General features: G+C 42.5%; 1 protein-coding gene across 2 annotated transcripts in view; it reads right to left on the bottom strand.

The window, feature by feature from the left end:
• Nucleotides 1–12,883, bottom strand: part of SLC22A23 (solute carrier family 22 member 23) — a 177,753-nt gene that overhangs the window by 7,533 nt on the left and 157,337 nt on the right. For both annotated transcript variants that reach the window (XM_005307059.4, XM_042860583.2), the window contains 2 exons: nt 9,897–9,929; nt 9,073–9,196 (listed from right to left, as the gene is read on the bottom strand). In XM_005307059.4, the coding sequence (XP_005307116.2) occupies nt 9,073–9,196; nt 9,897–9,929 (157 nt within the window). The remainder of the gene's footprint in view (nt 1–9,072; nt 9,197–9,896; nt 9,930–12,883) is intronic.

Genomic DNA, 12,883 nt, shown 5'->3' on the forward strand with positions numbered 1-12,883 from the left:
GGAGTCGACGGGAGAGCAGCAGCCGCCAACTTACCGCAGTGAAGACACCACAGTAAGTAGATCTAAGTACATCAACTTTAGCTATGTTATTTATGTAGCTGAAGTTGCGTAACTTAGATCAATCCTCCCCCCCCCACCCCCCAAGTGTAGACCATGCCTAAGTGCCCTACTACACTGACATAATAACTCCACCTCCACGAGAGGCATAGCGCTTATGTCAATGTAGTTAGGGGGAGACAGTGTCTGTAGACGCTGCATTACTTACTTTGTCTGTTAGCTCTCTTGTCAATTTCACAGCTCCAGCTAGAGCCCTGCTCTCCAGCCTGGGAGCTGGGGCGAGAAGCCCTGGGCAGATGGACCACGCTCCCGGCAGGGAACAGGGAGCCGGGGTGGGGAGCAGTCTGCTGGAGCCTGTGGGGCAGCCAGGCTTCTGGCAAGGTGTTACCAGTAGAGCAGAGAGACCAGGCTCTCAGCTCCCCACACTGCCCCTCTTAGGTCGGTGGAAGTGCTCCTGGTGGGGACGTGCACCACTGATCAAAGGAGAGTAGTTTAGACATGCACCCATGGCTGTAAGTTGACCTAATATAACTCGACTTAAGTCTTTGGTTTAGAAGTTATTACACACCTTAGATTACACACAAAAAAACACCGTAAAATAAACCCTATTTAGGTTGCAAAGTCAAATACTCAGAAGTTAGGAAATATCAGAATTAAAGGTACCGGGGCAACCTTAATTCGGTCCCTTTTTGTGTAATCGTTATGTTACAGTCATGAATTACATGATCACATTTTATTGTTTTCATAGGACCCCTGCCTCACTCAGTGCACAGAATGATAGTGCTCACTGAATGAGCAGTTCTTCAAAATTTTGTTTTCTCCTCACTGTTCAGTGTATGGGCCATTCCTCCCTATTCAAACCCAGCTCTGAAGACCATTTTAAATTTCCTCATGGGCTTTTCTATAGCGCTCATCACAAGGCTATCTGAGGGCTCCACAAACATTAAATGTTGTGAAAATAAATCACAACACCCTTGTGAGGTGGGGTGGGTCGTTATCCTCATTTTAGTGACGGGGAATTACGGCACAGAGAAACACAGGTGCCGACTTTCCAATGTGCTGGGGGGTGCTGGACCCTCGGCTCTGCCCCAGGCCCTGTCCCCACTCCACCCCTTCCCTCAAGCTCCCCTTCCCCCCCCCACATCTCTTCCTGCCCCACCTCTTCCCACCTCCCGCTCCACCTCTGCCTGCCCAGTTCCGCTCCCTCCCCACCAGCGCCTCCTCTATGCCATGAAACAGCTGATTGCAGTGGGCAGGAGGCCTGGGAAGGGAGGAGGAGGTGCTGATTGGGTAGGGCTGCCCAGCGGGTAGGAGGCACTGGGGGAGGAGGGAGAGCTGATAGGGGGGCTGCCACCTATGCAGAGAGATTAAGATAAAAAGTATACACTCATTTTGGTTGCTCAATCTGAGACACTTAGGACCTGATCTTTCAGAGTAATTATCCTTACACAGCACTTCATATCTTCAAAGCACAGCTCCCACTGACTTCAAGTGCAGCTGTGAATGCTCAGCATGTCTGCAAATCAGAACAAACCCCTTAGGCCCATTTGAAAATTCCAGCCCTACAGTCTGGGTAGAATGGCTGTTCCAGATGCAGATGGATTCCCTCAGGCACTTTTCTCTGGCCTTGGCTACACTCGGGCAGCAGTGCTGCAAAGCGCGAGTACTCCACCTGTCCGAGGGGAATAGCTTGCAGCACTGCGAGCGAGCGTGCAGCACTGCAGACTCTGATTACACTGGAGCTTTACAGCACTGTACTCACTGCGCTCAGGGGGGTGTTTATTCACATCCCTGAGCGCAGCAAGTTGCAGCGCTATACAGCGCCAGTGTAGCCAAGGCCTCTAACAGCAGCTTTGACCCTCAGCAGTTGTTCCCAGGACTGGTTTCACCTTACAATGGGTGCTCAATGCAGCAACAACAACTTTAAGTTCTCCCTCAGGCTACTGGATAGGGCTCATCTGTCCCCTGCCTTGAGACCCAGGAGCAGGTTTCCCAGTACCTCCAATTTTCTTTTGCACTTTTCTCTGCTGTGCTCCCTCACCCTCATTCTTAGCACAGAACTCAGTCACCTGTCAGCCACAGCTTCCGTGTCTGTGGGACTCCACTACTGCAGCAGCATGATGATCTCAGGACCCATAACACTCTCTGTGGTACCCTTTCAAGGCCTGAAACCTGCATACTCCCCCATTACATTTAAATTCTGCTTCCTTGGTGCACAGACAGTACTTTCCTGTGAGTCAACATGTTCCAGTCCTCCCGGTGCTCAATTTCCTCCCTTTTCCACACAACTAAAACTTCAAATTCGGTGGTAATCTGCACTGCTATACTTTTTATTACCATTATATAGGTTATACAGTATGATATAAATCAAACCCCGCACTATAAATCTCGGACTTCTAGATTTTCTCTGACCACCAGCCATCTTGCTCAAAAGCTAATCCCCATATCCCTGATCTTTTCAGTATCCACTGATTTACAGCTTGGCTGCTTAAGTGCAGCAAGTGTAGGACATCAAAAATGTGCTGCTCAGAGCAGCAGACAAGAGCAAAGCAATCCCTCCTTGCAATGTTTAATTATCTAGCTTTCATTTCACAGAGACAAAGGGTGGTTTCCCCAGGTTTTACAGAAGAAACTGGATTTTTGCAGGGTTTACTGGATTTTGTGATGGCAGTAGAAATTTTGGGATCTGGCATTAAGCTTTAGCTAACTTTTCACTGAAAAATTAAAACCCACCTAAGTCTATTGTTTCTGCAATTAAATCCCCCTGTCACACTTAAGTAACTTTATGAATTTATACTTGCATGGGCAGTCCCACAGGACTAGGTATTCAAATGCAGACGTACTAGCAGGATCATGTCCCAAATTGGTGCAATTGTGACAAAAGGTTGATTCTCCTTTGCCCTGCACATTGTTCAGTCATTTACATTAGTGCAAAGAGGGTGTAAAGTTCTACCACAGCAGCATGATATGCTCATTTTGTACTGGTGCACAGGACTAGGCTAGGGGCAGGACAATGGGGAATCAGGCCCACAGAATCAGTGGTTCTCAAACTCTCTTTGTATTGGTGACCCCTTTCACACAGGAAGTCTCTGAGTGAGACATGCCCCCCCCCCCCCCCCAAAATTAAAAACAAGGAGGTTAATTAAAATTTAATTTAATGTGGGCTCAAGGCTGACAGCTCGTGACCCCCACAGAACCACCTTGCAACCCCCTGAGGGGTCATGACCCCCAGTTTGAGAACCCCTCATCTATTCAATATTGTACCTCAAAGACTGGAAAAAAATGCTCACCTAGATTTTAAAGGCATTTAAATGCATCATAAGGAAAACTAAGGGAGAAGGCACAATTTTATGTTCATTGTGTGTCAGGTAGCACTGTAGTTGAAGTCAGAGAGATATTCTCTCACTGTAGGTTGCACTATGTATACTAGAAACAAAATCAGGGAGCACTATTAATGCTTGAAAACACTATACTATTTATCTTTTGCTGAATTTTTTTTATAATATAAAATAATGACAATTCAACATTTGTACAATAGATGCACATGAGTGAAGCAATGAAACAACTGTGTTTCAAAGTGCAGCACACTTCTGTAGTTCACTTTTCTTTCTCATGCGTGATATGACAATGGGCAGGATTTAGAACTTTTCTGGGGTGCTCGATTCCTAGATATTGTTCTTCCTCACTCAAGAAGTTTCCTAAGATGTGACGGTGCAGTTTTTTGTTTCAATTTTCTCTAACCCATTGAATATTAATTGACTACGGCCTAGTGTTTCAAGCTGTGGTTTGGGCATCTGAAATGGACACACTGAAACACCTTGGACAAATCAAACCTCTTCCTCAATTTCTCAATTTGTAAAATAGCTTCCTCATGTGGCTTTTTCAGTCTTAATTAATTTATATCCTCCGAAGATTGTATTACATCATATCAGATCTTAAGAAAGCAGCTACTGTATTTGACTTCTGCCATTCTCTGTGTTACCACTAGAGAGAAGGCTTTGCTCACATTTATGTAAGCTAATAAGAGTGAGAACAGTACAAGAGGATCATTTATAAGACTGTAAAACTGCTCTTGTAATCTTCAATGGTGTAAATGTTGAAAGAGTCTGGTTCAAAATTTGTAGTCTTTAAAGGTTTACCTATTCATATATTTTAGAACTTTTCCTGGTCTACTAGAGTTTTAAACATCACCAGAACACGTTACTAGTAAGGGTTTAAAATAAACAATAGTAAAATATTATCTCAAATTCTTCACTGAAGTGAAACTAAACCCAGGAATATGGCTTGCACCTCTCTATAATATTTAGAAGCATAAAAGAGCAATTTTAATCCCATCTTAGTTTTTCTCAAGTGTTTGACCCTTTCTAATGCAAGCGGTCTGATGTGACAATGGGGCAGAGAACAAAAAACCCCTTCAATTATTGAAAAGATTATTTATTCATATTGCAGTTGAGCCTTAGAGCCCCAGTCTTACTCCACTGTGTGAAGTGCTGTGATTTAGAATCCTGATGTGATTATTTGATTTTAACCTCCGCAATCTCCCCTCATCTCCACTGGGAAGTTAGAGCCATCGGTGGACAGTGGCTGATGGCTAAAATCCCCACTATTCCTCCCACATACCTTTTCTCTTTACTGCTGCTATCAGTAGGGAGGGGAAAGCAGTACACAAACTAACAGAAAAATTAGCAATGCCAAGGCCAAGCAATACATAGTTACTCCCTATCCCCCGGGGCCTAACAACAGGTATGGTTCTCCATCTTTTAGAAACTGGCGGGGGAGGGGAAGAAGGGAGAAAAACTTCTTTCTAAAATCTTGGTCTCTTTGGTAAGTAGCACAACCCTCACTGGCTCGGTCATCATGCTTATTGGAGGAGGATTTTCAGCTTCATTTAGTGCTTTAGTTCAGTGTTTGAAAGGAGCTTTTTAATGAACTCCTTGGCACAAGGAATTAGAACTCTTCAATGATGCTTTAGTGCTTAGCAGTGTGAAATCAGGACTGACCAGCATTAAGATGTCAGGGTAATAAGGGTCTCAACAATAAATATTTGTGTTATTCCTGGGAGTCTTTATGTCTCTGGAACATATATTGTAGATTCTAGCAGGAAAAGATAAATTCTTGGAACCTGATGTTGGGGTTATTCAAAAACGACCTTTTGCTTTTTAAAAACAGTGTAGAAGTGCCGACAAATGCCACTGATTGTCATGGTAGCAATCACACAACAGCCAACCTACTTGTAAGCACCTTAATATTGATACTATTTTTTCTCACAAACAAAATATGAATAAAGAATTAGTTTGAAAAACCCAGTGATTCCCCCAATTCCCTTATTATGCCCTCCCACAAGACTCTGATTGGAGCATCAGTTGAGCATAGGTCAAGTCCTGAAAATAAGATGCTCTGCCAAAATGCAATGCATTATGGGTGGTATTTAATAAAGACAATTGCCGTAAAGGGCATGAGGGAAAAGTGGCCAGATGCCTATTTCATGACACCAGAGCAAAGGCAGATCATCAGCTTAGAAATCACACTTCTGTCTGAAATGTGTTAAGAATATAAGAATGGTCATACTGGCTCAGAGCAACAGTTCATCCAGCATCCTGACAGTGGCCAGTGCCAGATGCGTCAGAGGAAATGGACAGAACTGTCCAGTCCCAGCTTCTGGCAGTCAAAACCAGAGCATGAGAGTTTCATCCCTGTTCTATTATCTATCCCTTCCCTACTAGTTCCTAACATTTTGTTCGCTTTTTTGACTGACACTGCACATTGAGCAGATGTTTTCAGAGAACTATCCATGATGATTCCAAGGTTTGTTTCTTGAGTAGTAACAGCTAATTTTGACCCAATCATTTTGTATGTGTTGTTGGGATTATGTTTTCCAATGTGTGCTACTTTGCACTTATAAACATTGAATTTCGTCTGCCATTTTGTTGCCCTGTCACCCAGTTTTGTGAGATCCCTTTTCACAGTCATTTTTGGGTTTAACGTTCTTGGGTAATTTTATATCTTCTGCCAATTTTGCCACGTCACTGTTCAATATATTTATAAATGATCTGGAAAAGGGTGTGAACAGCACAGGTCCCAGTACAGATCCTTGGGGGACCCTATTTACCTCTCTCCAATGTGAAAACTGGCCAATTATTCCTACCCTTTGTTCCCTGTGTTTTAACCAGTTACTGATCCCTGAGAGGACCTTTCCACTTATCCCATGACTGCTTATTTTGCTTAAGAACCTTTGGTGTGGGATTAGAGGAAAAGGACATTTTTGGTTTGCTTTGTGCATTTGACAACATTTAGCTGTTTGTTCTGCATAGTCATTCAGTTCCCTCTGTTTAGTTCTTTCACATAACAGGGAGAACATTTAAAAAAAGAAAAATCTATTGTAAAACCATAAAAATCAGCAAAGAGTAAAAAAACAATCACCGTTCCTGAAACAACTTAAAAAAAATAACTGGACTTGATTACATGTTGATGTATCCCTTTAAATTTTTAATTTAATGAATAACTAGAAAATCTTTTTCACTTTATCATCTCTTGTGAGAAAAATAACTAAGGTTCAAACATTTTCATCTGTAACTTAGGGAAAACTAACTAGAGAACACAACCTATTGTAATGATGTCCTAAAATAACCCTTTCATAGTTATGATAGCAAACAAAAGGTGAGTTTTGCTTCAGGTGAGTTTTGCTTCACAAGCAAAAGCTAGTAATGATTCAAACTAGCTTACACACTCTTCTCTACCACTAACAGCTTCCCCTGCCAAAATGAGGTCATCTGTGAAATATGTACCTCAAGCCACATAGCTGGAAAAAACAACACTGAATTAAAAAAGGAAAGGTTTGACCCTTTGCTACGCAGATGACAAAATATTGTAAGGACATTTCACTTTGGAAAGTTTTCTCTCTCTCTCTTCTCCGCCCCCCCTCACCCCCTTCCCTTTTTAAAGAGCCTAAATCCAATTGAAAGTCAATGGGACCTAAAACACCTAAATCATTTGGGCACTATTGCAACCGTTATCCAGAACGTACAAATGCAGTGTACAGTGTGTACAGTATGTACAGTGCATGAGATTATGCTGTTATAAGAAGTGAATAAATGAAATTGAAACTGATATTGCAAAGAAATGGCTGGGAAAATTCCCAGAAAAGACCCTACCTTCCCATTTTCACTATTATCAAGGATATCAAAGGCCATATTTAGGGCAAATATTTGACTCCTTTAAGATAGGCCTGTGTTGGGGAGTTGAGGGGAGAGGCAGACCACTAAACAGCCTTTGAAAGGCATAATGCTACCACTGGTGCTGGAGGAGAGGGGATGAATGCAGAGGGAAATGATACACCTTTGAAAGGTGCAGTTCCACTGACATCACCTCTGGGGCTGTTATCACTGCTAGCTGCACTGGTTGCCCCCCCTCTTTTCTTCACCAACCTGCCACTGAATTTTGGATGCAGCTTTCACTGGACGGAAGCAGGGCTGCTTGTGCCTATTCCCCTTTTAGAACACAGACACAGGGCCAGCATAAACTTCTCTCTGAATGGCCTGGGTGCAGACTTGAGATGCATGCATGCATAAGCGCTTACTCGTGGGTGCTCCGGGGCTGGAGCATCCATGGAAAAAAAATAGTGGGTGCTCAGCACCCACCAGCTACAGCTGTTTGGCAGCTTGGAATGGGGTGGAGGGAGGGCAGAGACCAGCAAGCGGTGGGTGGGCGGGGGCCTTGGGGAGGGGGCGGAGTGAGAGCGGGAAGAGGTGGAGCGATGGTGAGGCTTTGGGGGAGGGAGGTGCAGAGGGGGAGGAAGAGGCAGAGCAAATGTGGTGCCTCAGGGAGGGGGCAGGGCAAGGCCAGGAAGAGGCAGAGTGGGGGTGGCGCCTTGAGGGGAGGAGCAGAGTGGGGGCGGGGCTTCAGACAGAGAGGAAGTGGAGCACCCCCGGGGAAAAGTAAAAGTTGGCACCTATGCATGCGTTTACTACTTTCACAAACCCCTGGGGATACTGAGAGGTACTTTTTATTAAACCAAGTGGCAACAGCATAATTTAATTGTTATACTCCGATTCAGCAAAGCACATAAGCACAGGCTTCACTTTTTAGCATGCACACAATCATTTCACAGCCCGCAAGAAAACTGAAGCACAACACAGTGGAAGAACTGGAGATCAAACAAAATTATAGCTACAACGCCTCATGCGATTCTTAATGTAAAAAGTATTGTTCATAAATAAAGAATCATAGAAAAGTAAGGCTGGAAGGTACTTCAAGAGGTCATCTAGCCAATCCCCCCATGCTGAGTCAGGATAAAGTATGCCTACACCTAGTTGTTTGTCTAACCTGTTCTTTAAAATCTCCAATGATGGAGATTCTACAGCCTCCCTTGGTAAACTATTCCAGTACTTAATGACCCTTATAATTAGACAATTTTCCCTAATATCTAACCTAAATCTTCCTTGCTGCAAACAGAGATGATTACTTCTTGTCCTACCCTTGGTGGACACGGAGAACCCCCAGATCCTTTTCTGCAATACTACTGGCTAGCCAGTTATTCCCATTTTGTATGTGTGTGTTTGATTTTTACTTCCTAAGTGAAGTACTTTGCACTCATCTTATTGAATTTCATCTTACTGATGTCAGACCAATTGTCCAATTTAGCAAGATATTTTTGAATTCTAATCCTGTCCCCCAAAGTGCTTTCAACCTCTCCCAGCTAGGTGTCATCTGCAAATTTTTTAAGCATTCTCTTCATTCCATCATCCAAGTTGTTAATTAAAATATTGAATTATCATGATGGGAGAAAGGGTGAAACTGTCTGAAGCAATGTAAATAAATCTCTCTTTATTTATATGCAAAGTAGCTCCCAAGAGACTGCTCAAACTACAGAACATCCCAGAGTCCATTGGACAGTATCAGATTATTAGAGATTTCGACTTGCATAAATAAAAGTATACATTACACAATAAATGATTAATAAAGTAAGGACATCTGAACTGGTTCCCCACCCCAAGGTGGGAAGTTTGGAGGTCTTACCTTATTACTGTTGGTGTGATTTCAGCACAGAAGAAAACACTAAGACTTCCAACAGCATGCGAAGAAAACATACCCACAATGGAAAATGCAGTAGAGAATTTGTCCTTGACGCTGTCACTCATACCTGTTAGACAGTCAGACAGACACATGCACATGGAAATTGAGCTCAGCACAATCAGTATATGGTCCCCAAGAAATAAAACAAGAATACCATATTAAGTCACTCATTCGCCTTAGATGCAAGTTTGAGTCTCCTCCCCCAACATTTATTTAAATCAATATTTAATAAGCCATGTACCAACTACCCAAAACATAAATAAAAATGTCATAACATATTTCCAAAAAACAGCAGTAAACAGACAATCTCCAACTTTGTTATCAACAGCCATCACAAAGTGGTAAAACTCAAGAAATGTCTCCAAACAATTTTTCAGGCACTGGACATTTCCCACCCAAATCTGGTAGCTGTATGGAGACAACCAGAATTAATCATGACCTAATACAGTTCTGTGGTTGAGACAGTGCAGATGCTGCAATAGAGGAAGATACAAATAAAATGTTCTCATCTCTACCACAGGCCTACAGAAAAAATCCTTATATTGCAACTGATCAGACCCACAGGTGCATTGAACAGGACCTGTAAAAATGAGCAGCTAGCTCTACAAGAAGAGTCCTAGGATATTGAGTTCAACAGCAACCTTGCACATGAACACTAGCAGTTACTGCAATCAGGCTCTGTATCCTCAGCGACTCTGGCCTTTCAGATACACCCACTCAGAGTGCAAGCAGTTCAAAAACACTGCATAGACATTTGTAAACAGTACCTGAGTCTGGAAGTTGACTATATTTTCCAATCACTGGATCCACAGACCACAAAAGATAAATTAAAATGAGAGAGAGAGAGAGAGAGAGAGAGTTAAATGTGTGATTTATTCAAAGTGAAAAACAAACACACAACACCCTCCCCCCACACCAAACCAAACTGCAGCCCTCCACCTCCTCCCCATACTCTTTCCTTTCAGTATCACGACTGGATTGGAATAGTCTTTTAAAACCAGTTTGACACGGCATGCAATTTCCAGGCCTATTCCCAACTGGAGGACGGAATTCTAATGAGATGATGATAATAAACGCACAGTGGTAAATCATTTGAAAAGAACCAGAATTAGCACTGAAATTAAACAGAAGTCTCTTTGTTGGTAAAAAAAGGCGGAAAAGAAACTGCAGTCAAGCTTTGCTGTAACCCTGAGGGAATGACCACAGGGGCTTTAGTCAGAGAAGGAAACCATTACAATCAGCATCCCTGCGTTGCTAAAACACATCTTTTTCCCTTGCCAAAATCCAAAGCGAGTTTACAGTGTATAAAATTATTCACAAACTGCTTTTTGGCTCACGTTCCTACCCGGCACTAAAATGCTACATAAAAAGCAGAACAATAGTTATGCGAGCCTGGCAGAACACCCTAGCAGCTGGGTTACTCCAGAGAGCTTAGAGAAGTTCTGACTCAGGAGAAACCCTGAAATTTGGAAGGAAATCCCTGACAGAGGCCTTACAAGACACACACACACACACACACACACACACAACCTTTAACAAATTATACAAACAGCATGGCCATTCATTTCTCTTCAAACCATTGCCTAGCTGCCTATGGTGGGATGTCACGGAGGGGGAGAGACCGCAGTGGAAGGATACAAGCTGTTCCAGAGTTCAAGGCTGCCTTTTCCTCCTACTTTTGTATGGGCAGTTTTTAGAAATGGGAGGGGGACAAAGGGCAAACAGTATATGATGGGGCACATCTGAAAAGCCCAATATGTTAAGAAGTGCAGCAATGACAATAAGTTGCACCTCTTGTTGACTTTCAGTTGCTCTCAGCAGGTGGGAACAGAAGGGTTTAACATGGGCATGACATTAATTCTCTATGTCCATCTTCAAGGTTAAGAATGGAACACAGCAGAACAAAAATAATTTAGAAATAGTTGTAATCTAACTATCATAATTCTGTTTCTTCAAAGGCATGCTTTTTGTAGTTCATCATTATGCAGAGTATTATTGTGACGCTGTTTTAAAAGGAAGATGACCATGTTTACATATCACCACTGATGTATCAACAGTGTTGCAACCATTGATGTATCAACACTGTTACACAATTGTGATAAATCTTATGCAAAGCACGCCTTTTAAGGTGTCATTGGAAAAGTTGTAATCTGTTGAACAATGTTACCCTGTTTATATGTGTGTATTATCATTGTATGTGAAGTTATGAATCTTTGCTATATCTCAAACATATTGTGTTCCTGGGTAACACCCACAAGACAGATTTACAGCAAGACCAGCGAGCCATGGTTGATGGACCATTAAGGAAAAATCAACTCTTCCAAAGGACCCCTCACTATGCCTCAGAGAATATGTAGACCATGGATGCCTCATGACTCAGCCAGGGCACACAGAACATGTGATCCCTGACTCCCATGTTTGTGCCAGTAACCTTCCAGGTACATGGACTGGGGGGTATAAATTGGAGATTGTGATATCATGTCCTTGCCTCTTGCCTGCTCCACATCTCTGGATTATGATTTCTAACAAAGGGAAGCTTTGAACATGGACTGAGGACCCCCAATCTTTTGGGTGATCCAGGGAGACCTACTGCAAGATAGCAGATTTAACATCACTGCTATTCTCCTGATCTGGAACTGGAGGAAGTTAATACATACAATTTCTGGTTTTAATAATCATTTACCACAGAAGTCTGGTTTGTCTGGGTGGTGCACGAGGGGCTAGAGGTCCCAAAGAGAACTATCTTTGGCTTCATAATAAGTAGTACAGTATTTTGGGAGCACATTTTTGTTACTGGCTTGATGAAGTCTTATGATAGACTAAACTACCAGTCTGGGGTATATGCCCTGTATCCTGGCAGTCTGAACTGAGATTGGTGTTCTTAGCTGTGTTCCATAGCAGGCAGTGTAACAATTACTTAGACACATGCATGTGCTATACATATTTCTTAATTACACTGCTACCTGTGTATGGCCAATGTGTGGCCATACAAATTTACCAAGGGGGAGGGAGGAGATAGAGAACACACCTCCAGTTTGGGTGGGACTGCTCCCAATAACTTTATAGTAGTGAGACATGTTCCCCTCTGGCTTTTTCTCCAAAAGGCAATTTGACAGATGTTCAGACACATGCTTTTTTTTTTTTTTTTTTTTAAACTATTTTTATTGGAGTGGCAAAACCAGAAACAACCTGAACCTACCCAGCATCAACCCTCAGACCTGGTATTCACTGTTCTTGTCTCTGCTAGAGACTGCCTCTTTTGCAATTATAAGAGGATGAAAATTTTGGGACTCTGCCATTAATCAATTCAACTTCCTAAGCAGGCTCATTGCAGGTTAGAAAATCTAAGAAAGAGGAGGGAACCAAGAATGGGAAACCAATTTCCTTTAGAGCCTCCTTGGAGAAAAAAAAAAATCTGGTAAAAATTATATGCCATTTCCACGCATTCTCTTAAGACAACAAAAACTTTTTTTTTTCCTTTTAAAACCCAGAATCAATTTTGACACATCATCAGAGATTGAAATCCACTCTGTTTTTAACTCTTCTCAGCGTGGGTGACTAGCTCTGAGCTCTGCTACAGGAATAAATCCCTGCACCTAGAACAATGAACTGAAAGAATAAAAGGGAAATTGGAGGGAGAACAAAAGAGTTTCATTGTAGTTGAATATGTATAGAGAATGGGCCCAAATCTACAGTGACTTACATTCCGTATTGCTTTCAATGGGATTGTACAGCATGTGAATCTGCACCATCC

Source organism: Chrysemys picta, chromosome 2, assembly GCF_011386835.1.
Source record: "Chrysemys picta bellii isolate R12L10 chromosome 2, ASM1138683v2, whole genome shotgun sequence".
In the NCBI taxonomy this organism is placed as follows: Eukaryota; Metazoa; Chordata; order Testudines; family Emydidae; genus Chrysemys; species Chrysemys picta.